Raw genomic sequence first — 27,365 nt, forward strand, 5'->3', positions numbered from 1 at the left:
TCTACAGCTACCCATGGAACAGTTTCCTCTGAAAGAAACCCCAATCTAGGTGAGTAATTCCTATATATCAGAAGAATGAGGGGCACGTGGCTTAGATAACTCTTGATATCAGGATTGTGAGTTCAAGCCCCACACTGGGTGTAGAGATTTTTTTTTTTAATGTTTATTTCTTAGAGAGAGAGAGAGAGAGAGAGAGAGAGACAGAGTTTGAGAGGGGGAGGCAAGGGGGGGCGGGGACACTGAATCGGAAGCAGGCTCCAGGCTCCGAGCTGTCAACACAGAGCCCGATGTGGGGCTCAAACTCACAGACTATGAGATCATGACCTGAGCTGAAGTCAGACACTTAATGGACTGAGCCACCCAGGTGCCCCTAGAGATTACTTAAAAAATAATAATAATAAAAATAAAATCTGTTTTAAAAAATGAGAAAAAACACTTATGGGTAGGAGACGCTGAGACATAGATCTCGCTATAAACCCCACCCCCCAGGGTGACAACCCATAAGCAGGAGGAAACTCTAAACCCATAGTTCCCTGAGTGAAGGATTTGAGTCCGACATCTGGCACCCCAACTTTTAAGACCTACACCTGAGAGATGAGCCTCCAAAACCATCTAGCTTTGAAAGCCAATGGGGTTTACGTCCCTGAGGCCCACAAGGCCTTGGCAAACAAGCAACAGTTCTTATGGGGGCGGGGGATCGTGTGGACTCACCTGGCTGCCCTCAGGGCCAGCAGAGACATAGCCAACTGAAAAGCGACCAGTCTTTCTGTGAAAAAGGCCTCCAGCTTTGGCCCGAGGGGCAGGCATCTAACTTAACACACGTCTAGGGCCTACTGAATTAAGCCCCAAGATGGAGGCCAGCAGGGGTCATCTGTGTGGTCCACCTTCTCCCTCACTCCAGGTCAGCAGGGTCTCCAGAAAAGGAGCTTGAACCCTAGTCTGGCACCCTGGTTTTCCCGGTTACCACCCTTGCCCGCCTATCTCTGGTGGCCAGCAGGGCTTGTGCTCCCAGGTCCCCCCAGGGCCGTCACCAACGGAGTAGGAGTTCTTACCCAGCCACTACCCGCAACACACGGCAGGGAGGTACAGCCTGAGGCGTCCGTCCCCACATGAAAGAGGCCTATTAGCTTATCTTCACAGCTGCAGCCGAGGGGCAGGCTTTTAATTAAACACTCATCTAAGGGCCTCTGGTAATTTCTCTCCAGAAACCTCAGAGGGCAGGTGCTAGCTTTGTGCTCTCCCTCTGCCTCGCTCCGCTCCACACGCGGCCAGTGTCTCCCCAAAAGGAGCTTGCGAACAAATCTTCTGCCCCAGTTTTTGTGGCTGCTGCTCAGGAGACACCCTTTGATCCCCTGGCTCTGGTGGCCAGCACGGCTTCCATTCATGGGTCCCCTAAGACTATAACAAATGGTCTTCACCTGGGAATTTGAGAAGATAGGAGCACCCCCGTGTTCATAGCAGCATTACTTACAATAGGCAAGACACAGAAGCAACCTAAGTATCCATCAATGGATGGATGGATAGAGAAATGTGGTGTATGTCTACAATGGCATATTATTCAGCCATAAGAAAGAAAGAAATCCTGCCATTTGTGAGGACGTGGATGGAACTTGAGGGCATAATGCTAAGTGAACACGAGGCTGTGAGCACAGTACGCACTCAAGGAATGAAATCAGAATCACAGAAAGCACACGCCTCCCTTGAGCCTCTGGGGAAAGTTGTTAAGCAGTACCTGGGAGGCTCGTGAGTACCCCACTGATCCACGGGTGTTCCTGGTGACATCGCCAGGAGACAGGCCCTGGGCTGTCATGTTCTAGGAGGAGCTTGCTGAGGAGGAGTGCCACCATGAAAGGACCAACCGTCGTCCGACCCTGTGGTTAAGGCAGAGTGGCAGAGGGAGCCCAGTGTAAGAAAGGAAAATGCCATGCCCTGTCTGCCTCTTACCCAGGGGCTCATACGTCTCCCTTAGACTGCTTTAGGACCTCTGCCTTGACTCCCACCAGGAGCTGAGGCATTGGCGGTGGCTGCTCACCAGGGACACCAAAGGGAGCCAAGAATGAGAGGAGATGGGGTTTCACTTCTGCCCAAGCCTCCTGCTCAGCTCCCTTGAGTGGCAAATGCACTCCTCTCGGGGGCAAGCACCCACCCTTGGAGGTACGCACTGAAATGCTGGTGGCTGTGGGAGAGAACAGTCTCTCTGTGAAGGAGAAGGCTGTGCTGCTATCTGCCAGCTTCCCCCCTACCCCTTAACTGCGCAGACAGGGCGCTGGTCACACATTTAGTTTACCTGGGGCAGGTTTCTACGTGCAGGTTTGTTGTGTCAGGGAGGACCCCAGAGGTTCCCGGTAACATTGCACATCTTTAGCTATTGGTGAATTTGGAACTGTGACAACAAACAGAAAAGGAAGTGACACCTTTTTTTTTTAATGTTTATTTTTGAGAGAGAGAGCGCGCGCGCACATGCACACACACACACACACACACACACACACACACGAGCGGAGAAGAAGCAGAGAGAGAGAGGGAGACACAGAATCCGAAGCTGGCTCCAGGATCTGAGCTGCTAACAGACTGAGCCATCCAGAGGCCCCGGAAGGAACACTTTCTTATCCACTTGATAAGATTATTTTTACTTAGATTTCAAAGCAGGTGAGGACATTATGAAAATAGACAATTAGAGGTCTCACTCACTTGTGGACATAGACAGTAAGTCCTAACAATAAGTCCTTGGATAAAAGATAATAATCTGTTATCCAAGATTCTGAAATCTAAAAAGCTCTGAAACCAAAAGATTTTCTGTAAGTCATTTGGAGGCAGAACCTGAAGTGAAGTCCTTATTTATCCCACTTAATATTCACAAGTTTGTGGCAGGAGTTTTATCATGTTTGATTACAAAGCCCTTTCCCTGGATTTGGTGGGATGCAATTCTCACCAAATAGTGAATGGGTACATTCACTATTTTCCCTTTCTCAAATCCAAAAATTTCCAAATTCCAAAACACATCTTTACAAATTTTCAGAGTAGGAACTATGGGTCTATATTAGCAATCTGAATCTTATCTAGAAATCCTATGCAGAAAAAGCTTGGTTTGTGAGCATAATTCATCCTGGAAACATGCTTGTAATCCAAAGCCATTGTATATTAAAGCAAATTTCCTCCTAAGAAATAATGACAGATGATTCATTCCACAACCCAAAAGTATTCATATAAAAATGATTATAATACCGCAATATAATACAAAATAATAAAGAAAATACAAAATATAAACAAAAACAAACAAATTAACCTGCCACTTACCTTTGAAAGCTTTTGTGGCTGGGAGACAAAAGAGAGGAGGGTTTTCGTGTAGGACAACTTTCACTAACACTAACAGAATCACTGCTGTCTCTTGGCTAATGGAATCTTTTTCTGCATGGGGGCCATTGTATACGCTTGCACGGATGTTGACGACAATACAGTATGAATACTCTCTTGTCATCTACTGTATTTAATGTGACTGGCAATAAGGCAGCAGAGGAAAGGGTCTATATCTGCAGGCGGCCTGACCTAGAATGAAGCGTGGCATTGCTAAGCTTACTCTTGGATGGAAAAGCAAAGGCCTGTCCAGAGGTGCTTTGAAGTAACAAAAAATACACTGGTGCCAGCTGTGGGCACCTTCCAATGTTCTGAAAAATCACTGGTTTCTGCCAAACACTGTGGCCTGAGACCAAGCATATCAGCATGGGAGACAATCATCCACAATCCCGCAGAGAGAGAGACAGAGCGAGAGCAAGAGAGAGAGAGAGAGACAGAGAGAGAGGGAAACCATTGGCTCAGTTGTGATCATGTGATGTTCGACATTACATACTGCTTGTATTGCTAGACATCACTCATTTAACAGGTTAAAATTTGTCGGAAATGTTTGCTTGTCTTGCAGAACACTCGCTGAACAAGTTACTCGTAATCCAAGGTTTTACTGTAAATATATATTGCTATGTTCACCGTGTCCTGTGGAGGAGGCATTATCTCTACCCCCTTTATGAGATGAGGAAACTGTGGTGCAAAGAAGTGAGGTTTTCACCTGTTTTGTCATCTGTGAAAAGGAGCTGCTGATAGGTCCTCCTTTAGAATGTTGGTGTGAGTGGCAAATACGTAAGTTCCTGTGAAGTGCTTAGAGCCGCTAGCGGGCTGGGATTGATTTGAAGCATGCTTCTGCAACGCGCTTTTTCCGATCAACATTGTATTTTGGAGATCTGTCTGGGTGACGCTCATAGCCCTCGCTCATCCGTTGTGTGAGCACTTTGATTTCAACCGTTCTCCTGTTGATGGACACTGTGCTAGTTGGGTCCTTCCAGAAGCAGATGCCAAGAGACAATCACACATACAAGGCATTTATGGGGGGGGGGGTTACGTCCTGTGGAGGATAAAGGGGGACAAATGCAGAAAGAGGTGAGAGCGTTCAGATGTGATGTCAGGTGATGCCTGACACCTGTGGAGGGAGAAGGGAAGGAAGGAAGGTTGGAGGGGAAGAGCTGGGTCTGTGGGACAGCCCCCAGGAAGACTGGCTGGGCTGATGAGGCAATCATTGAGCGAACGGCACCATCACAGGAACCTCCACGCTACAGGGGTGGGCCTACCCTGGAGCTCCGCCATGTTAGTCAAAGGCCGGGAGCAGCCATGGGAAGCTGGGCTCTTGGTCCCTCAAGGTCCCCATAGCAGAGGTCTGGGCAGGGCGTTTCTGTGGCAGCCATAGGCATTTGGGTCGTTTCACATTTATCCCAATGGGTTTTACCTATGGTGGTGACTGGGCCCACCCTGCTGAGGTGACCACATCCACTGGGAGCTGTCAGAATCAGATTTGTGGGCCTCATAAACTCACTGAGGTGAAAAGGCTTGCCTCAGGCCTCTCCAGGGTCAGTCCCCAATTCATCCCCCTAAGAGGACACATACTGTCTTGACATGTCCTTGTGGCTGGGAGAACACCTACTTGCTACACAGGTATGGGACCCTTGGGTCCCGTTCCTCACAAACATCAAAAAGGATTCTACCTTAGGGTAACCCAAGGGTCTTTGTCCCCTTCCAGCCAAGGGTCGTGTCCTCTTCAGTGTCCATTTGGGGAAGGAAAAGGACAGTGTATTTTTTCCAGTATAGTATTTAGGTTCTTTCTTTTAGGAAGCTCGGGGCTCTTGGGGTAGTCCACCCCAGGACCACACACACTTTGAGGGGACAAGTGAAGAACTGAATGTATTTGATCCTCTTTTCGGCCAGCAGGACCCAGGAGGAGCACAGGGAGAGGGGAGAGGTCCTGGAGAGGAAGCCAGAAAGATGGTTTGGGCCCGGAAGGAAGATTGGTAAGCTGACCAATCTCCATCACTGTTTGTGTCCAAATTGACCCTTCGTTTTTGTTGGGAACTTTGGGGGGGTGGGGAGGGGTGGTATCTCCCAGGTGATCTGTATTCGTGTCAAACCATAAATGACACAGCACGAGGCAGTGGCTGGGATCCAGGGGTTCGGGGTCTAGTCCTGACAACACTATGGACTGCTGAGTGGCCTTGGGCAAGTTGGACACAATGTCTAGGCCTCAGCTTTCCTAGCTGTAAAACGGAAATATTGCGATCTGCTGTGACCCACCTACTTCATGCAGACCAGAGGATCCCAGAGTCATCTAGGACTAGTCATCTGGTCACCTACCTCCTCCTCCTTCAAAGGAAGGCATGGGGGGGGGGGGAGTAGGACCGCTGGCAGACAGGACACTGATCTGGTGCAGGTCCACAGTGGGATGGACCCTGCCACTAGGCTCGGGAATTTTCCTCTGCCACCCTCCCCAGCCTTTGCTTGTGGACTTCTTCCGAGTGGAATTTCCTGAATAGCTTATCGGCAGGCAGGAGACCTCTCTGCACGCAGAGCAGGGGGTGGGGGATCCAGGGGGATTAAGTAGGCCGTGTGTGTGTGTGTGTGTGTGTGTGTGTGTGTGTTGGACAGGGGACACAATGGACCTGGTCCCTAGGGGAGGGCTTGTTATTCCCCAGACTGAAGTCACACATTCCTTATCTGGAGTCAGGAGCCTTATCTGGAAGTCACCTGAACAAGGGAATTTTTCTCCAGTCTCCAGGAAAGCCCCATTGAAGCCCCATCGCAGGTCCCCGCACCCAGCCCGAGCTGGCTTTATGTTTATCGCAAACATTGATAATCCTTGGTTTGCACTTTCACTTTCCTTTCGCTCTATATGTTATCCTCGTGATGATGATTCATTATATACTCACTCTCTTTGCTTTGATCCAGTAGCGTCCTATCACTAAAAACTATAAATCTCGAACTTCCAGGAAAGTGAAACTTAGAAGCAGGCTGTTTCTCTCCTAAGTTTGTTTGTTTGTTTGTTTGTTTATAGAACTTGAGCAGGAGAGAGAAGAAGAGGGAGAGAGAAAGAGAGTCCCAAGCAGACTCCAAGCTCAGTGTAAAGGCCAACGTGGGGCTTGATCCCGTGACCCTGGGATCGTGACCTGAGCCCAAATCAAGAGTCGGATGCTCCACCAACTGAGCCACCCAGGTACCCCTCTCCTAAGTACCTTATAAGCAGAGCATTTTTTGGCTGTGGTGGGACAGGCCCAGTGACCGGTGGCCTCTACAGATTAGCTTCCCTGGGGTCAGCTCGAGCAGCAAGGGCTGCCCTCAGCCACCCACGGCCATCAGAGCCCTCCAGGGTCAGTTCCAGCCACCTTCCCCTTCCGGCTCCCTCTGCTTTGGCCAGTGTGACCTCCTCATTGTTCCTCTGACACGGCCTGCACTTTTCCACCTTGCCATGAGCTGTGCTCACTCTGTGGACCACCTGAATTTCTCCTCCTGTCCCCAAATAGCCATTTGCCCTGTAAGTACAGTTCAAGTGTCGTTTCCTCTTTGAAGCGTTTCCTGCTCCCAGGGTAACGCTGGGAGCCTTCCTCTTCTTCTCCCACTTGCACTTCATTATTCATCTGTTTTAGTGTCTATTTGGGTGTGGGGTGGGGTTTTTTTGGGGGGGGGGCATCACTTAAAAAAATTTTTAAAAAAAAAATTTTTTTTTCAACGTTTATTTATTTTGGGACAGAGAGAGACAGAGCATGAACAGGGGAGGGGCAGAGAGAGAGGGAGACACAGAATCAGAAACAGGCTCCAGGCTCTGAGCCATCAGCCCAGAGCCCGACGCAGGGCTCGAACTCACAGACTGCGAGATCGTGACCTGGCTGAAGTCGGACACTTAACCGACTGCGCCACCCAGGCGCCCCCAAAAAAAATTTTTTTTAATGTTTATTTTTTTGAGAGACAGAGAGTAAGTGGACAGGGGCAGAGAGAGAGGGAGACACAGAATCCAAAGTAGGCTCCAGGCTCTGAGCTGTCAGCACAGGGCCCGACATGGGGCTTGAATCATAAACTGTGAGATCATGACCTGAGCTGAAGTCGGACGCTTAACCCACTGAGCCACCCAGGTGCCCCAATTTTTTTGCAACATTTTTACGCTGAGGTATAATCCACATTCCATGCTATCCACACCTCTAAAGTGGGCAGCTCAGCTCAGTGGTTGTTAGTATATTCACAAAGGAGTGCAACCACCAGGACAATCAATTTTAGAACATTTTCCTCACCCCAAAAAGAAACCTTGTACCCCTTAGTTGTCACTCCCCATTCCTCCCTGTCCCCAGCCATGGCACCTGCTAATTTACTTTCTGTCTTTGTGGATTTGCCTATTCTGTCACACGATATGTGGCCTTTATGAGTGGCTTCCTGCTCTTAGTATGCTTTCAAGATTCATCATGTTGTAGCATGCATCAGCATTTTATCTCTCTTTTTTTTTTAAGTTTTTTTATTTTGAGAGAGAGAGAGAATGCACAGGTGGGGTACAAGCAGAGAAAGAGGAGGAGAGACAATCCCAAGCAGGCTCTGCCTTTTCAGCCCAGAGCCCAACACAGGGCTTGAACCCACGAACCATGAGAACATAACCTGAGCCAAAGTTGGACGCTTAAGTGGAGGAGGCACCCAGGCGCCCCATCACTTCAGCCCTTTTTTATGGTGAAAAACTATCCCGTTGTATAGATATACCACATTTTGTTTATCCATTCATCAGCTGATGGACATTTGGGTTGTTTTCCACTTCGGGGCTACTATGAATAATCCTGCTATCAACATTTGTATCCAAGTTTTTGTGTGGACGTATGATTTCAATTCTCTAGGGTGTACACCTACGAGTGAAATTACTGAGTCGTATAACTATGTTTAACTTTTTGAGGAACTACCAGATTATTTACCAAAGCAACTATTTTTGTTTTTTTAACTGATAGAGAAACTCATTCTCATTGTTTAAAAAAAAAAAAAAAAAGCTTCATATTGCAGTTAAATTAAAATTTTTCTCAGTCAAGTTTCCACTACCCCACTCCTTTCCTCAGGGTTACCTCTCTTATCCTTCTAGATCCTTTACTATGAATTTACTAATACACACACACACTTGATATATTTTTACATACATTAAACTGACTATATGTCACATTCCGTATGTCAGAAGTATCATGATAACTTGTCCTTTGTAACCATGGTACGATGTTCCCCAAGTCGATAAACCCTAATTAATATGAGCTCACCCACACACTCCTCCATTTGTTTTAATCCACTGACTTTCCATCTCACCAGTGTGAGTGATATTCTAGAATAAATAAAACTGGGGCAATAGGTTATGAATACTTTAAATTTCAGTAGACGATGTCACAAATTTTTTTTGTTCAATTTCCATTCTGTTGGCATTTTGTTGCTGCCTTCATTTGCATTTCCCAGACCCTGGTGAACAAGATCGTCTATCGCATGTTCATCGGACGCTTGGATTGATTTCCCTGTATGTGACCTTAGGTACTTGCATGGAGAGCCATTTGTGATTTTCTTATAGATTGTAGGAGTGAATGCTGTATATATTTGGATATCAATCCATTCTGTTATATATGCTGAAATACCCTATTTCCTGATGGTTAACTTGCTTTCAGTTGTATTTATGGTATCTTTTGGCAAAGGAGAGCTTTTTAACAATCTGTATGTAATCAAACTTGCCAGTCTCCCCTTCATTGCCTTGGTTTTTTTGTATCTTGTTTTAAAAGGCCACCACTGCTCTGAGGTCAAATATTTTCTCATGTTGTTCTTTAAAATACCTTGTGCACATCAAATGTGGTAAACATGCACGAGCACATAACATGATGGCAAAAAAATCAAGCTACCAATTAAATAAAATAAATTATGTCAAAAGACATACGTGAGACATTTGCTCAGCAAATGATACAAAAATAAATTACTTCAGATTTAAATATTGTCTATTAAATGGAAAAGTCATGTGCTGTGATTCTGCAAAGATATAAACTCCAAGGAAACACAAATTGCAGTAACAAATAAAGCCCATGATTTCAGTGGTTTGGCACAACGGAGGTTCCGTTTTCATCCACATTACGGTCCAATGCTGTGGTTCCTGGTTAGCTCGCCTTCTGTCTTATGTTTTGACCGTTCCCTAGAATCTCAAGTGTCCTCTACACGCAAGAAGTACATTGGGGAAGAGAGGAGCCTCAGACCAGATATAGCACCTACTGTGTTCTCTCACATTCCTTTGGTGAAGGTTCAGAATGTAGTCCCAGCCTGGGCAGCTGCTTCCCGGCAACAACCTTGTACTTGTACTTGCTTTGAGTCTTGCCAAAAACCCATGGATTATGGGTCCAAGGGAGCTCGGTGCTCATGGGCATCAGGGAAGCTCTATTCGAATGGAGCAGCTGAGAATGACCACCAGGCATATTGTGCGTATCTCCTATGCTACTGCATGCTCCTTTGTGCTCTTAGACCTCATTGCATTTGTATTCTTCCCTTATTCTTTCTTCCTTTCTCATGTTCCAAGATTCCTTCTTCTATAATTACTGATTTTTCTGTTTGGGGAACTTCCTTTTGTCATTCCTTTAGGTTTGCTGGTAACGAATTCTCTTAGTTTTCCTTCATCTGAGAAGATCTTGATTTCCTCTTCATTCCTGAAGGATCATTTCTCTGGACATAAAATTCTGAAATGATAGTTTTTTCCCCCTTACCTTGAAAAATGTGACACTTCCTTGTGGCCCCCATGGTTTCTGATGAGAAATCTATTGTCATTACAATTGCTTTTCCCCTAAATGTAAGGTACTATTTTTACTGGCTGACATTAATACTATATAAATACTTGTTACATGGGAATGCAAACTGGTGCAGCCACTCTGGAAAACAGTAAGGAATTTCCTCAAAAAACTAAAAATAGAACTACCTTACGACCCAGCAATTGCACTACTAGGCATTTATCCACGGGATACAGGTGTGCTGTTTCTTTTTTTTTTTTTTTTAACGTTTATTTATTTTTGAGACAGAGAGACACAGCATGAACGGGGGAGGGGCAGAGAGAGAGGGAGACACAGAATCGGAAGCAGGCTCCAGGCTCTGAGCCATCAGCCCAGAGCCCGACGCGGGGCTCGAACTCACGGACCGCGAGATCGTGACCTGAGCTGAAGTCGGACGCTCAACCGACTGAGCCACCCAGGCGCCCCTTTCTGAACAGATTTATAATAGCTCATGTGAGTCTCTGTCTAATACAGGTGGCCAACAGACACATGATAAGATGCTCAACATCACTCATCATAAGGGGAATGCAAATCAAACCTATCATGAGATATCACCTCACACCTGTCAGAATGGCTAAAATCAAAATCATAAGAAACAACAAGTGTTGGCAAGGATGTGGAGAAACAGGAACTCTTGTGCAGTGTTGGAGCGGGGAGTGCAAACTGGCACAGCCACTGCCATTGTGGGGCAGTAAGAAGATTCCTCAAAAAATTAAAAAGAGAACTACAGGGGTGCCTGGGTGGCTCAGTCGGTTAAGCGGCTGACTTCGGCTCAGGTCATGATCTCATGGTTCATGGGTTTGAGCCCCGCGTCGGGCTCTGTGCTGACCGCTCAGAGCCTGGAGCCTGTTTCGGATTCTGTGTCTCCCTCTTTCTCTGACCCTCCCCTGTTCATGCTCTCTCTCTGTCTCAAAAACAAATAAATGTTAAAAAAAAAATTTTTTTTTAATTTATTTTGAAAACCAGATCCTCTAGATAATATCATCTGGCAACTCTGAATATGACACCACCACCACCACCACCACCACCCCTGCCGGGGTTCATTGCTACTGTTGTTTGTGTATCCATTTGTTTAATGACTTTCTGGGACTAGTTCTGTAAGGTCTTTTTTTTTTTTTTTTTTAATGTGTATTTATTTTTGAGACAGAATGAAACAGAGCATGAGTTGGGGTAGGGGCAGAGCGAGAGGGAGACACGGAATCTGAAGCAGGCTCCTGGCTCTGAGCTGTCAGCACAGAGCCTGACGCGGGGCTTGAACCCACCAACCGTGAGATCGTGACCTGAGCCGAAGCCGGACGCTTAACCGACTGAGCCACCCCGGTGCTCCTGTAAGGTCTATATTTCTTGTAGCATGCAGCCACTGATGTCTCCACTCAGTTAGCTTAATAGTCAGCTAATGACTGGACAGAGATTCCCTTAAATGCCTTGAGCTATAAATCTTCCGCTCTTTGCCAAGGAGCTCTGTGGGTTGAGGCATGCCTTCAATGCTCAGGCAATTTACAACTCTGTCTTAGTGTTTACTTTCTGCTTGCACAGCACCTCAAGGGAAGCCAGAAGTGAGAGACTGGGGCCCTCTCAGGCCTTTCCAGACCATGCACGCAGTCGTTCAGATCCCCAGAAATATACCAGAGTTTTTCAAAGTCCCCTGTGAACATCTATCTTCTCAGGTCTTCCTTTTAAATTTTTGGCCGGGCTCATGTTTGCCCCAACTGGTATCTCAGTCTTAGGTAGCTGTGATGTTAAGCAACTGAAGCTGATTATATTTGACAAATGCCCTGGGAATAGGGGTTTTCCTGAGTAGAGAGCTCCAAGTTGGATTAAGTAATGACAACACCCCATAAATGAAGCTTTTCCAATGAATTGCCATTCAGGTCAAATAGTGATGATGCTTGGGTGATAGAACTTTCTTGAGATGTTCCTAACCCAATCTGTCCCCTTAAGAGCTTCCAGGCTGCTGGTTTTTAAGGCTACTATGGAGCTGGGACTAGAGGGATGGCAGTAGGCCAAGTCAATACCCCACAAACCCCACTGTTCTTACCAAACCTGAGCAGTTTCTCTTGGATAAACCCCTCATCAGATTGTTGTTAGGCTTTGGTGAATAGCTAGAGTTCTAGAAAAAGTTGATTTTTTACAATCTTGCCAATATTTTTGTTGCTTTTATGGAGGAATGGATTTACAGAATTCCTTACTCCACCATTGCAGAAGTCTCCCTGCTCCGGTTACAGATCCGTTCTAAGACCAGGCTCGCTTAGGGGTTAACTACGAAGAAGGTATTCCCTGGAAATACGATTAAAGTAATGCCCCTGCCTTGGAGGTGTCTGGGTTTAACAACAAAAGGACACTTAAAAAGATGAAAAAAAGGATCTGCAGGAATCATTCCAAAATAACCGGGGTGACATGGGGGCCCTTGGTAAAACTCAGTAGGCTATCAGGACTCACACCCAGATCCCTGACGCCTCGCCCACTGACCTCTTGGCTGCTTCTCCTGGGAGATGCCTTTTCCAGGAGAAGGGAGATGCTGTATTTTGAGTATTTCATCTAAGGTACAAGTTTCATACTCACAATTCTCAGACATGCCAGCAAACACAATGATCTTCTTTCCACTTTACAGATGAAGAAACTGAGGCTCGCAGAAATCAAGGCACATGACCAAAATTAGACCACTCACGAGTGGTGGAGAGGGGATCCGACTCCAGAGTGTGAGCTACACCCTTCCCACCAAACCCAACGCACTGACCCACTGGCTGGCAATGGTGTGGGTAGGGAGGCGGTTGATGAAGCATCATTACAAGTCTGGGCACAATAGTCGGACCTGCCTTTTTAGTCCTCTCTCTTGGGAGATAGGACTCGATACCACTGGTCACGATACAAGAACAGCAGCAAAGTATCAGGTATGGCTTGCCCCCGCCACAAGCACCTGCTAAGGTGGGCTCTTGGGTCAACTCCTCCCTTCGTTCAGGAGTCAGAGCCTCCTGGAAGTCCCCCCAAAATCAAGGGTGGCAGGGGCAAAGCCCGGCTGTGACTTCAGGCCTGGGAGTGTAGGACCGTCCCCTTCACGTGCTCAGCAGAATAAAGTCCACAGACCTGAATGCCCAAGCCCCACCCAGTCCACCGCAAGCGTAGGGTGTATCCGGAGAGGACAGAGGGTTCCCCAATGCCCTAGGATCCCGACAGGCCACAGCTCCATCCACTCCCCCTGACTGTGGCAAAGAGGACATATTCATTGCAAATCATTCCCAAAAGACAAACTTTATTTTGACACCTCAGAATTCGGCAAGGAAAAAGGCATAGCAACGACAGTATAGTCTCATGTGCGGAAACCTCTTCAGAAACGCGATCTCACTGGAACCTCACAATCACCCTGCAAGGCAGGCAAGCAGGTCTCTCCTATCCACTTTATGGAGGATTTGTCAGGGGTCACCCAGCTTCCACACAGGACTGTAAACATTCCACCCAGATGCCTCTGTGTGTCTGGTCCAGGCTCCTCAATACCCAGGGGTGGGCTGGGATTTCACCAGATACATGCAGTTACCTGAACTTCCCCAGCTATGAAACTAGGGATCAGGCTGTCTCATCTCTATATAAAGGCCCTTCTCATGGATGTGACCTACGCGTACCACGATTGCTAGGTCTATGGTGGCTGGACCAGGTGGCCAGCCAAAAGCCTCGGCAAGCCCTGGGCACAAATGAACTTGGAGCCAAGCAGCGGGGGACCAGAAGCCTGCTGGCCCACTGCTGAGCCACTTTCTACAGGAACCCCACTAGGAAGGGAGTTCTGGTGTGGGCAGAAAAAGGGGCTCCTCCTTGCTCCACGGACCCCAACCTGTTGGGGAGGGGGAAAGAGCCTCCCTGCCCCCATCTCTTGTTGATGACCAGCTTTTCTGACTCTTCTCCAGAACGGAGGTGGGGCTGCACCTCCTCCCTCTGGCTCAGAGCTAGATTCAATTTGCTACCTGCATCAGGAGGCCCTCCCCAGTCCTCAGAATGGGAGGGCCCCACGCTGGGACCACCGCCTTGATCTCCCAGCGACATACAGGGCATTTGGCCAAGTCCCTGAAGACCCGCAAGGCACAGTAGCTGCAGAAGTGTGTGTGGCCGCAGGGAACCAGGCAGGTGTTGGCAGCGCGGTGGAAACAGATGGCACATTCCTCTCCTGCTGTGGCTGGGAAAGGGGACAACACGAGTTGGGGCACGTGGGGGCAAAGCGCGGGCAGCCTACTCATGCTATAACCACAGGACAGAGAACCACGCAGGCCTATTTTGACCATTAATGAGAAAATGCTCACAACATAACCAAATGAAAAGAAATGGGAAGAAAACCATACTGCACATACATATATATCATAAAATTCCAACTTGGAAAAAAAAGGAAAACAGCACAATTCCTCATAGATATAGGACTACAAAATAGTAGGAGGAAATCCCAAGAGACAGTGGTGATTATTATTATTTTTTTTACTTCCTTATGTATCCTCTAATATTTATTTTCTTTCCGTTTGGCCAAACTTTTATTACGAACATGGACTGCTTTTTCAAGCAGGGACAAAACAACGTTATTTGTTCACGAATGTGCTCTTGTAACTTGAAAAGTTAGCCAATGTTCTAGAAGGCAAAGCTATTAAATTGCTTTTAGGTTTCTAGCAGGCAGAGCCAAGGCTTTTGGCCTAAAGCCCGTGGGAGACTTCGTGGGACTCCGAAGGATTTTAGCCAGTTCCCAGAGCTGGGGCCTCCCTGGGGTGGGGGTGGGGCCTCTGGTGCTAGAGTCCTGGGGAGCCTGTCCCTGGCTCGCTGGGCTCGGGGAAGCCACTCACCTTCCGGCTGCAGAGACTCATCGATGAGGGCCCGTGGCACGGTTGAGGGGAAGGCACTGGCTGTGGGATCTGAGGGAGAGAGGGAAACTCAGGACCCAGGAAAGCAAAGCCCAGGTGCTTCCACCCTACCAGGCCCTTGAAAGAGTTCCACCTGCTTGCTTGCAGTGCTGGAGCTCCCCGCTGATCTTATGGCCCCAGCCACCCCTTCCCCAGTTCACCCCAGCAGAGAATTTGTGAAGCTGTCGACGCCTTTTCCTAAAACCACCCTTCCTTTAAACATCTCCCCTTTGCCCAGGCGCCGCTGCCTGACTGGAGACCCTTAGCGTTACCCACCTTCCTAAACCCGGATGTGCATTAAAATCCCCCAGGAGGTGGGGAAAACAGGTGCTTGACTCTACACCAGACCTACCCAATCGGGCGTCCCAGGGGCGAGACTTCAGCCGCTGTGACAAGGGATTTTATAACCAGGAGGGGTGGGGGAAGAGGAAATGGACTGCTTGTGTAGGCCGGTGGACAACCAGCACAGGAATGCCAGTATTTCTTTCTATAGACGTTTCCTGTATCCACTCTCCCTCAAGTCCACTCTCCTTTCAGGTGGCTAGAGGGATGGTTACGGTTTCCCCACTCATTGACTGGACGGCTCACTCTGCCCCCACCGGCAGTCTTCCTGTGCACCTCTAACCGCTTACACTTCTGTTCCCTTTGCTTGCCACCCTTGACTCCCCTGAACTCCTACCAAGGCAGCAAAACCCAGCCCCCGACCTCTCCTTTTGTGAAACAGCCCTTTGACAGATGTTTGGAGTGCTAGTCATAGCTTCTTCGCATTCCCTAGGGACAAGGCTGCCCTCCCTTTGACTGGGGTCTTGTCCATCTGGCGTCTCCAGTGACGTAAAACTGACCGTATAGGAAAAGATGAAAGGCTCTCCCCACGGCTCTGGATGGGGACGCAGTACCACCCGAGCCACCCGAGGGGCGGTGCCCGGGTCCTCGCGGATTGTCTCACCCAGTAGCTTGATGGCCTTGGTGGTCCCGTACACGTCCATCACGGCCCAGAGGGGGGCGCCCATGAGCACGCCCTTGCGCAGCAGCAGCCGGGGGCCCGAGTTGACCCTGACGAAGAGCCGGCCCCTGCGGTTCACCCAGAAGCAGACCACGTCCCCCGCCAGCGCGCAGCCCTCGGGCAGCATGGCCGCCCATGTCGGGCTCTGCAGCTCCAGGTCCGGGCACACGAAGGGTGGCAGGCTGGGCGCGGACACCCGCGCGGGGTCCAGGCGCGTGAAGCCCACGCGGAGCCCGCCGCACCAGCCGCCCTCGTGCCACACCACGCGGACCGCCACCCGCTCCCCGGGAAGCACCGGCCGCTGGCTGAACACGATGCCGTCGTGGAACGTGGCGTTCCTGCGCGCAGTGCACCGCTGGGCGTCTAGACGCACCTGCGCGCCCTTGGCCTCAGGGTGGAAGCGCAGTGTCTCCCGGGGCGCCTTGCTGTCTGCAGAGATGGGGGGGGGGGTGGGGGGGAGGATGGTGACGTCAGTGTGGTCTGGTTCCGGACTCATTTGTTCCCCAGAGCTATCTCCGCCCCCCACCCCCGCATCTCCCCGGGGCCATTGCCCCTGCCCTCATCCAGGGAGCCCCCAGAGACCTGATGAGAGCCTGGTGAGGAACACACTTTGCATGTCTGGGATCTGAATTCCCACTGTGAATTCCCCCACCTCAGTTCCCCTCCTGGAGGGATGTTGTAAAATCACGCCTACATGTACCGGCTCTAAATACCTAGTCACAGTTATTGGCATTAAATAGAAAGAGCAGGTGTTAGAAATAGTATACATAATATGATCCAGGTTTTGTTCGACACATATGTTTTATATACACACATATATTCTCCCTGTATCTAGAAACAACCTGAGAGGAGATGGGTCTGCTAATGGTGCTCCGCTCTGGCAGATGGGTCCTGGTATTGCAGCTGTTTTCCTCTCTGTTTGTCTGACTTTATGATTGTCCCACAGAAAACCTGCATCATTTGTGAAGGCCATGGCCCCCAGTGAGGGTGACTTCCTTTTCCTAGGAGAGAAAGGGGTCCAACAGCTCCCCCACAGAGCCAGGTGGGGCGGCACAGGCTAGAGAGGGAGTCCCAGGTTGTGGCGGGGGCGGGGTGTCAGAATGGTGGGCTGGGCCAGCCAAGGCCCAGGGCTGAGCTTTGAAATCCGGGGACTTCCCGACCCCACTCCACTTGGCAGTCGGGAGGGGAAGTTCCCTACTGGGCAGCCTTTCCTCTCAAGCCTCAGGCCTGAGCCTGGAGGAAGCTGGTGAGCTTCCTGAGCCAGAACTGCTTTCCTCCCTTACGCCCCTCTTGTCCTGTTCTTTCTTGGTTAGAGGAGGGAAGCTGAAAATAGCGAATTCAATCAGCAGGAGCCTGGGTGGCTCAGTCGGTTGAGCATCGGCTCAGGGCATGATCTCACAGTTTGTGAGTTTGAGCCCCACATTCGGCTCTGTGCTGATAGCTCGGATCCTGGAGCCTGCTTCAGATTCTCTGTCTCCCTCTCTCGCTGCCCCTCCTCTGCATATGCTCTGTCTCTCTCTGTCTCTCTCTCTCAAAAATAAATAAACACTAAAAAAAAAAAAAAGAAAGAAAAAGAAAAAAGGGGGAATTCAATCCGGACTTGAGCCTGAACCCAACCCAAAAGAGCAAGGCCCCTCCCCTCCCAGATCTCATCAGCTTCTCCAGCTCTGCTCCTCTGATTACTCACAAGCCTGCAAGATTCCAACGGGTCACAAGGTGCAACACTCAATCTGGTCTGGCACAAGGGACACCCTTGAGGTCATAGTCAATCTGTTCCCGATGGATTCAGGCCAGAGGCAGGCATATCGTGGTTCCATGGTTCCCCTCACTGAGGCATTAGGAACAAGCACTCACTCTGGCCTTGGGGACCTCTGAACCCGCTCACAGGGTCCTGCTATCCAAGCTCACCCCTCCCTCACCCACATCCCCTGCATGTCACCCCTTCCTGGAATACCCTAATCTCTCCCTCCCTTCCTGATAGTCTGCCCAGATGCCTTTCCCTGGAGGCTATGCACAAGCAAAGGGGAGTCCCCAAGTAGGCACGGACGGTGGGTGACCAGGAGTCAGAGCCGAGGGCCCTGACATCGGATGGACTTGTCTTTGGGCCTACTGCAGAGTCACTGCAGGAGCTCTGAGGAGGGCAGCCATGTCTGATACCCAGATTCTAGTCCCCGCTCTGTTGGTCACCTATGCAGGTCACTGCCCCACTGGGTATAGGTCTCCTTATCCACCAATGGGATCGATATGCATGGTCAGCCAAGACCTGCAGTCTCCAGGTACCTGCCTGGAGATCCTGAGTATGAGGAGCTGACTGCCCCCCTGGGTAGGCATCGTGACTTTTGCATGCCTCCCCTCCCCCCACCGCCCCCACCATACCCCCCAGGTAGATTCAAAGAAAATCTTGGCAGTAAGTCTCTTGGAATCTAAGTAACTGAGGGTCAGCCCCCTGCTCAGCAAGGACCTCCCCAGATCTCTATCACCTTCTTCATCACCACCCCTCCAGTCACCAAGCCTCTTGGGTGCCAGGCACCTGTTAACCCTTACAGCTTCTTTCACTCCTCCCACAACCTGCAGGGAAGCACCCAGAGGGAACTGAGTTGGGGTGGCTCTGCACATCTTCACAGCCAGGAGTGGAGGGGGCGGGGCCCCACTCCTGCCCCCCACACTCCTTGCTGCCTCCTCCATGGTACCACCATGACCTGGAATCCAGACACAGTTGCCACAGCAGCAGCAGCAGCAACAGAAGTTTGGCCCCCACCGTCCTTACCACCTCCCTGCCCCCCAAGCTCGGGGCAGTACCTACTGCTGGTGTGTGAGCCTTTGGTGCCCTTAGGGAGCCAAGGGCTGAGACTCCAGGCTCTCTGCCTGGGAGGGAGCAGAGTTCTGAGATGCAGTCTGGATCTCTGGCAGTAAAAGCAGATTCTCTCTCTCCGCCCCTGCACACCAAGGGAACGCTGTGGTCTCCGGTGAGGCTCTCAGAGAACTACTGTGCCTGGCAACCTTTTGGTCTGTGCTTCTGACAGCCCTATAAGCTGTCAGGCAAGGTGAATCGCATTGGCCCCAGCCTGCAGATGAAGAAACTGAGGCCCTAGGGAAAACTGACTCGCCCAAGGTTCCACAGCCTCCCCTCTGCCTCTTGGATCCCTTGCAGACCAAACTTAGGGCTCCCACTTACCAGCCTGGGAGGAGAGCTGGGCCCCCATCAGCCTGGGATCCTCGGGCACGGATACCTGGATCTGGAAGGAATTGTCTGGAGAAGGCCAGTAGACAGGTTTCCAAAGGCTCAGCAGGTCCCTTCGTTATGGGTCAGGATCATGTTACATAGTTGATGATTAATTAGATGTTGCTGTCACGGGTTATGATATCCAGGGAATTTCCTGATGATTGCCTCTGGCTCACCACAGAACCGCTGCAGCTGGCTGACCTAAAAGGAAGCAGCGACTGGGGAGGTGGCCCGGGCAGGATTTAGGATAGACTGCTCCCTTACTTCTGACCAGTCGTTCTCCGCCAGGCTGTGCATTATCATGGCTTGAGGCACATTTAGAAGTACTCACGCGCAAACTGATCCCAGTGGCACAGGGTGGGGCCCAGCATCAAAAGCACCCTGGATGATTCTAATGTACAGTCAAGGTGGAGATTCACTGCTACAGAGCCCGGCACACACACAAGGTGCTTAATCGATGTTGCTGAAGTGGATTGAATGGAATTGGCTGCATCCCAGGACCTGTGAAGTTGCCCCAGCCCTAGGTCTCAGGCAGAGAGGAGAGGGGTGAGTCAGACCGAACGGGAGAGGTGTTGATTGCTTCCCCAACCTTGCTGGAATCAGAATTCCACTTTCCACAATCCACTACAAAATGCATATAGTCCCACAGGAGAGGTCACGCCAGAGGCCTGGCTCCCAGTGTGTTAGCTGTGGCAAAGAAGTCAAAGATCTGGGATCCCTGGCTGGCTCAGTCGGTAGAGCAAGTGACTCCTGATCTCAGGGTGGTGAGTTCAAGCCCCATATTGGGCATGGAGTCTATTTTTAAAAAAAGCAAAAAAAAGTCAGAGATCTTCTGCCCCCTCCATTCCTATAGGGAAACTGAGGCTGGTAGAGGGAAAATGGCTTGTTCTAACCTGGTGCTTCTCACATTGCAACAGGCACATGAACCTCCTGGAGATCATATTAAAATGCTGATTGGTTCAGAAGGTCTGGGGCTATGACTGAAATTTTACTTTTCTAACAAGGTGGTTCTGTGGAACCCACTTTAGGTGGCAAGGCTCTGGGTTAGTTTGGAGACTTATGAGTATCCTGGCCCTCCACCTCTAGGCTAGGACCTTCCCCAAGACCCCAGATCAAGGTCATGATCAGTGATTACTCTGAACTCAGCTATGAGGATAGATATCCCCATGCCTGTCCCAGGAGGAGCTGGGGACGGTGGTGCAGGTGACTGGGCTGGGGAGATTGTGGAAAAGGATGAAAGCGGGGCGCCTGGGTGGCTCAGTCGGTTGGGCATCTGACTTCGGCTCAGGTCATGATCTCACAGCTCGTGAGTTCAAGCCCTGCGTTGGGCTCTGTGCTGACAGCTCAGAGCCTGGAGCCTGCTTCAGATTCTGTGTCTCCCTCTCTCTCTGCCCCTCCCCCACTCATGCTCTGTCTCTCTCTGTCTCAAAAATAAATACACATTAAAAAAATAAATAAAAATAAAAAGAATAATTAAAAAAAAAAAGAGGGGCGCCTGGGTGGCTCAGTCAGTTGAGCGTCTGGCTTTGGCTCAGCTCGTGAGTTCAAGCCCCGCGTCGGGCTCTGTGCTGACAGCTCAGAGGCTGGAGCCTGCTTCCGATTCTGTGTCTCCCTCTCTCTCTGCCCCAACCCACTCGCATTCTGTCTCTGTCTCTCTCAAAAATAAATAAACATTAAAAAAAAATTAAAAAAAAAAAAAAAAGAAAGAAAAGGATGAAAGGTCTGGAGACCCAGGTTCTGCCTCCTGTGTTTTCTTCCCCTCCCCTGCCCTTCCTGGGCCCGGGTGTCCCCATGTGTAAAGCAGGAAGCCAAGGTGAGCTGGTCTATGGGCCCTTCTAGCACAGACATGCTGTGACTTTAGTCTCAGCAATGGAGAGGTGACAGCGGTCTGGCCCCAGTTCACCTCAGAAGATCTGCCTGGACCCTGGACCTTCTCTTGCATACCACACCCCAGGCCAGGCTCCCTCAGTTTCCCCCTCTATAAGCAGTGTTCTAAAGGCCAAAGGCAAACTGGTCAAGAGCAATCCCAGTGAGTCCAAGGTTGGTTCCAGCTGGTCCAGTCTGAGGCAAGGGCCCCACGCTTTATGGTCCTGTGGGCCCAACCGGAGGCATCCAGGCTTAGGGCATCCCTTATCTCTTTTCAGTGCTGGGGCCCAGAGTTCCCTCCCCTCTCTCCGTGCCCTGGCTCCAGGCGTATCACTGGCTGCCTGGGGTGGTGACCAGACCGCTGGAGCCCAGAGCACCTTGTTGATAAGCCACATTCTTACAAAAGATGTGATTATGGAAGCTTATCAGGGAAATCAGGTCCTGAGCCTCAGGCCTGGTGGAAAATTAGCTGGCAAGTCGTAGACCTCAGGGTACCCGATGCCGACAGGCTGAGGTGGTGTGGTTCCATCTTCAGGACCGCGGTGGGAGTAGGCCTTTCTGGTAACTGCAATCCCACCTCAGGCCTTGACACCCGGGGCGCGGGGGTGCCCAAGCAGCACCTCCATCACCCACGCCCATGTTTGTTCACTTAACGAACACCGCTGTTCTAAGCCCAGTACTGTATTAACTTGATAACCCTCGTGGCAGCTTCTCAAAAATACCTATTTATTGTAATCATTCCCATTTTGCAAACTGGGAGAACAAGGCACAAATCCGCGAAGCAAATTGTTTACAGCCACAAGGCAGTGCCTCGGCCTTGGCCCTCTGGCTGGGGAGCAGGTGCCTTGACCACTGTGCTACTGTCACCGAACCAAGCCCATAAAAGCTGACAGAGCTTTTGCGGTGAAGAAAGATAGGCTATTTATTGGTGTGGCGCCGGCCGGGAGAACGGGGGTGGGGGTGGGGGGGTGGCTGGCGCTCCCAGTCCCGAGCTCCTGATGGCTTACAAGCAGGGGGTTTTAAAGGATGAAAATCCAGGGTAAGGGTGTCAGGACCTGGGATCATGGCGAATGATTAGGGATGAGGTTGGCTATAATATTTCCTCTCTTGATCGTCTGGCATCTCCCGGACTAATGGCGGTAAGGCGATGGTTCCGCTTCGGGGGCCTGGAATTGGGACACATTCTCAGCAGATGGCAGACTGTTGTCCTCTCTAGAGCACAAGGGCAGACATTCTCCATCCTGTGACTGTCACTAAGCTGCAAACGAGTATGGTTATTTTTTCTTGCCAACATGGCACATTATGTTTGGTATCTCAGGCAGAACGGCATCCCACAGGCTTTTCGGGAGGCAACTTTTTCTTGTTTCTCTGCAGATGTATAAAACAGTAACGGGGCTCTGGTCGGAGGCAGCTAGGAGCCTGTATGTCTGACTCGTGGGGTCTGTGGGGGCTTGCATCAGTGGTTTCACTATGCCCCTTCCATGCCTCCTCACTTACGCCACTGAGCAGCTTTCGGAGCGTTTATTGACCCTCCCTGTTCAACTGTGCTGACACACAGTAGGAGCTTTGTGGATTGTTGCTAACGGGTTGCCTGAGTGTGAGGCAGAGGCCGCCTCAAGATGATGGAGACAGCACCCTCCCCTCCCCTCCAGGCCACCTCCACGGCAAGGCAAGACTGCTGTGTACCCTTGCTCCAAGGGAGTGACTAGCCCTCTGGAGGAGGGCGGCCTCCGAACAGTCATTGAAGCGTCCCCTGGTGGCTGTAGTCAGTACTGCAGGATGTGCTGAGGCCCTCAAAGCTAGGAGGGCCAGGGAGGTCCGAGGGTGGAGCTTCTGAGGCCTCTGCGCCTCCACTCCCGATCCCGAAGCTCCTCAGAGTCCCTCCGTCCCTCCTCAGGCTTCCCTCACTGGCAGTCAACCCTCAGTTTGCCCAGGGACCCATCATTTCAAAGGGCTTTCACAGAAGTCATTTCCTAAGTTGCCTCAAGCGCTCTGAGAAGCTGCTGGAAAACTGTTTCAATCCCCACCATACAGCTGAGGAAGCCTAGCACTTGCCTAGGGCTCATGACAACTGTGGTGGAACAGAAACGGAAAGCCAATGGCAGCCCAGCCCCTTGTGTCTCCCACCACGGGCGCCCTGGGACCCCTACCTTACGACCCCTGCCTGTGTTCAGCTGCTCCCCACTGGGCCAAAATCCAGGAGGGCAAGGGGCTGCCATGCCCGGAAACCAGCCCCTGGAACAATCGGGGCTGGGTGCGCAGTAGGTGGTCAGCAAGGATTTGTCGATGCCAAACAGCACAGCCTGGCAGTTTCTTCTAAAGTTGCTGGTCCGCCTACCCAAGGACCCAGAGATGCCGCCCGTAGGTGAGTATCCAATGTACTTGGGTGCAGGTGTCCACGAAGACTGGTACATGAATCCTCAGAGCAGCGTGATTCATGACAGCCCCCGACTAGAAACCCATCAGTAATCTGTCTCAGGGGCTGCTCCCTGGGGAACCCAACCTCCCCCACCCATCAACAGGAGAGCGGAAAAATATTACCATGCAGTCATACCATGGAAGACTCGTGGCCACAAAAACGAACAAATTACTGTTATCCACAGCATGGTTAAACCTCGCTGATGTGACGCTGACCTCAGAGAAGATCCAGAAAGCCCCCACCGCATGCCTCCATTTATATGAAGTTCAAAAACTGGCTAAAGGAATGTATGGTGTTAGGAATCAGGATAGTGGTCACCTTTGGGACTAATGACTGAGAAGGGGCACAAGGGAGCCTCTGGGGTGCTGGAACTATCTTCTATCTTGTTTGGGTGTTGTGTATACATGTGGAAAAATTCATCCAGGTGGACGCTCAACTTGCATGTTAATTGTACCTTAATTAAATATTGGTTAAATTCCCTTCCAGACCTAAAACTCGTATTCTGAGTGAGCTGATAAATGATGGATTATCCACACTCCCTTGGAAAATCTGCCCGAGGAGCCAGAGTGCTTGGCTAGCACTGCCGCCTGGTGGAGAGAAACGGAACTGACTGTGGGTCTGATAACCCTGGAGGGAAATGGTTGGGGACCACGCAGGCTCCCACCTGCATCCTTGGGTACTGGTTCTCCTTCCGTCCACTTGATTCCTGCCGATGAGCCATCTAACAACTCTGTTGGGGGGCTACCATATCCTTTGGGTTAATAGCTGGACCCCCACTCTGGGCCTTGGGGGCCAGAAGTCAGGAGACAGAGGCTAGGGTGTGCCGGTAAAGTAGTCAGCCCCTAGTTAGATCTGTGCCATTACATTACTTCCATCCTGCTGCCCTGTCCAGATATTCCTGGGCCCTGATTCTGCCGTGGGCCTCCACGGGCCCTGGGACCCCTGGCTCCTGCCCTACCAGCATCAGAGCACCCTCCATGGTGTTAGTGTGGAGCCTTTCAGCAAGGGGACCCAGAGGAGGCAGATACTGCTAGGGGGCCTACTGGCTGCTCAGAGGTAAGAGAAAGGGGAAGGGGAGGGGCTTAGGTTTGGTTTCCTGTCTTCCTTCTCCCTGTGTCCCCCTCTTCCCACAGCCATCTGTCAGAATGTCTGTCCTGGGAACCTGTGGCAGCTGCCTTGAAGATGTTGTGGGGGGGGCGGGGGGGAGGGGGTGTTCAACAAAAATGTATTGATTACCTCCTATGTGCCAAGCACTGTACTAATTTCTGGGTAAGCAGAGATTGAAGAAAACCCAATTTCTTGTCCCATGGTCAATTCAAGTAGCCCTGGTACTTAGGTAAGTGCTATAAGAAAACCAAACCGAGGGGGTGCCTGGGTGACTCAGTTGGTTAGGCATCCAACTTCGGCTTAGGTCATGATCTCATGGGTTTGTGAGTTCAAGCCCTCCTTCGGGCTCTGTGCTGATAGCTCAGAGCCTGGAGCCTGCTTCAGATTTTGCGTCTCCCTCTCTCTCTGCCCTCCCCCCACTTGTGCTCGCTCTCTCACTTTCTCTCTCTCAAAAATAAATCAACATTAACAAAAAAATTTAAAAAAAAAAAAAAAAAAGACCAAACTGAGGACTGGGAAAACCATGGCTACAGTAGGGGGTTGTCATGCCCAGAGAATGGATGAAGGTTTTGTGGAGTAATAGCTATTAAAATCGATACCTAAAACATGATTAGGCCTTCAACAGCAAGAAAGGAAAGAAAGGCATCCCGGGGAAGGAGGAACCGCATATGCAAAGGCATATAGAAATGTAATTGGCATATTGCCATCTGGCTGTATCAATCAAGATCAGGATTTACTTGTACATAACAGAATATCCAAAAGAATAGTGGCGGGGCGCCGGGGTGGCTCAGTTGGTTGGGCGGCCGACTTCGGCTCAGGTCATGATCTCGCAGTCTGTGAGTTCGAGCCCCGCGTCGGGCTCTGTGCTGACAGCTTGGAGCCTGAAGCCTGTTTCAGATTCTGTGTCTCCCTCTCTCTGACCCTCCCCCGTTCATGCTCTGTCTCTCTCTGTCTCAAAAATAAATAAACATTAAAAAAAAAACAATTCAAAAGAATAGTGGCTTAGAGGAGATCTGTTCATTTCTTTTTCACATAAAATTAGTTGAAAGGAGGCAGTCTAGGGTAACCATGACAGCTCTATGGCTGTAAGGAGCCCAGGTTCTCTCTAGTTTTCTGCTCCACCATTCTAGCACTGGCCTCCATACTCAAGAGCACTTTAGGGACCAAAAGGGCTACTGGAGCTCCAGCCAGCACATCAGCATTCCAGGCGGCAGGAAGGAGAAAGACCCAAAAAGGCATTCCTCTCAGCTAAGTTAACTCCCTATAAGCCAATTTACTGCAAGGCATACGTAACATTTTCATTAACATCTCATTGGCCTGAATTTTGTCGTGTGGCCACAACTAGCTGTAAGGGAAGCTGAGAAATGGTGGCTTTATTGGGGGAGCTGCTAAAAATCAGGGTTCTCTTGTGAACGAAGAAGGAGAAAACGCGCATTAGGTAGGCAGCAAGCCCTGTCTAGCTCAGTGGTAGAACACTGGTCCTCCAGAGTGTGGACAGAGGAGGCAGCAAGGAACTAGATCACAGGGGCCACTCTAAGGAGGGCTTGGACTTGACTCTGTAGAAAATAGGGAATTACTGAAGGATTCTGAGCAGGAGCCTTGGGTCAGGGGGCTTGGAACAATCTGCTTTGGGGAAGGATCCATCAGGCAGAACATAGCAGGGTGAGTGCAGATGCAGTGTCAGGAGTGATGAGTTGGGGCACGAGGAGGAGGCAATGCAGGGCTGAAGCGGACACAATAGGAGAGCTGAAGTCAAGCCCGGGTGACAGTGGGAGGTGATACCAGGTACCAGGGGAGGGGCACATACCTGCTGACAGCAAACCTGGGAGGAATACAAGTCTGGGAAGAGATCTGAGTCTGAGGTGGCTACAAGCCATCAAGTCAGAGGGCTCAATGGCACCTGAGAATCCAAGCAGAAGCTTCGGCTAGAGGACAGCGCTGGGCATATAGATCTGGGAGTCAGGAGTCACAGTGAGGGGTGAAGTCAGTAGGCAAGGGTGTCCTGCTGTTGAACTAGAGGAATGTGATGGAGCCTCCAGAATTACTAAGGGAAGGAGGACAATGGAGCGGGCAAGTGCATAAGCTCTGGAGCCAGGCAGGGCAGGGTTCGAGTTCTGACTTCACCACTTAACAGCCAGAACCCTTAGGCCAGCTGATGGCCCTAAGCCTTAACCTTCTCATCTGCAAAAGGGAACAAAGGAGGGCGGCCTCCAGACAGTCATTGAAGCGTCCCCTGGTGGCTGTAGTCAGTACTGCAGGATGTGCTGAGGCCCTCAAAGCTAGGAGGGCCAGGGAGGTCGGAGGGTGGAGCTTCTGAGGCCTCTGCGCCTCCTCTCCTCAGAGTCCCTCCGTCCCTCCTCAGGCTTCCCTCACTGGCAGTCAACCCTCAGTTTGCCCAGGGACCCATCATTTCAAAAGGCTTTTACAGAAGTCATTTCCTAAGTTGCCTCAAGCGCTCTGAGAAGCTGCTGCAAAATTGTTTCAATCCCCACCATACAGCTGAGAAAGCCTAGCACTTGCCTAGGGCTCATGACAACTGTGGTGGAACAGAAACGGAAAGCCAATGGCAGCCCAGCCCCTTGTGTCTCCCACCACGGGCGCCCTGGGACCCCTACCTTGAGGGCTGATAGGATTGAATGGATAAGTGTTTTGCAAAGGGAACTGCTCTCATTAGTAAACACCAGTCCTTACCATAAAAGGGGCAGCGTTCCTCTTATTGGAGGGGACATCAGTGTCTTTCTTGGGGCCATGGGTGTGCCCTGTAGTC

General features: G+C 50.5%; 1 protein-coding gene across 1 annotated transcript; it reads right to left on the reverse strand.

Annotated features, from left to right (window-relative positions):
• Positions 1 to 13,345: 13,345 nt before the first annotated feature.
• Positions 13,346 to 19,325, reverse strand: NEURL3 (neuralized E3 ubiquitin protein ligase 3). Its single transcript, XM_043604065.1, has 4 exons — positions 19,159 to 19,325; positions 15,927 to 16,412; positions 14,924 to 14,992; positions 13,346 to 14,274 (listed from the first exon to the last, which is right to left on the reverse strand). Exons 1-4 carry the CDS (start codon positions 19,184 to 19,186, stop codon positions 14,054 to 14,056), a joined length of 804 nt encoding a protein of 267 aa, XP_043460000.1. The 5' UTR covers positions 19,187 to 19,325; the 3' UTR covers positions 13,346 to 14,053.
• Positions 19,326 to 27,365: the final 8,040 nt, after the last annotated feature.

The sequence above is a fragment of the Prionailurus bengalensis genome, chromosome A3, assembly GCF_016509475.1.
Source record: "Prionailurus bengalensis isolate Pbe53 chromosome A3, Fcat_Pben_1.1_paternal_pri, whole genome shotgun sequence".
NCBI classification, from domain to species: Eukaryota; Metazoa; Chordata; class Mammalia; order Carnivora; family Felidae; genus Prionailurus; species Prionailurus bengalensis.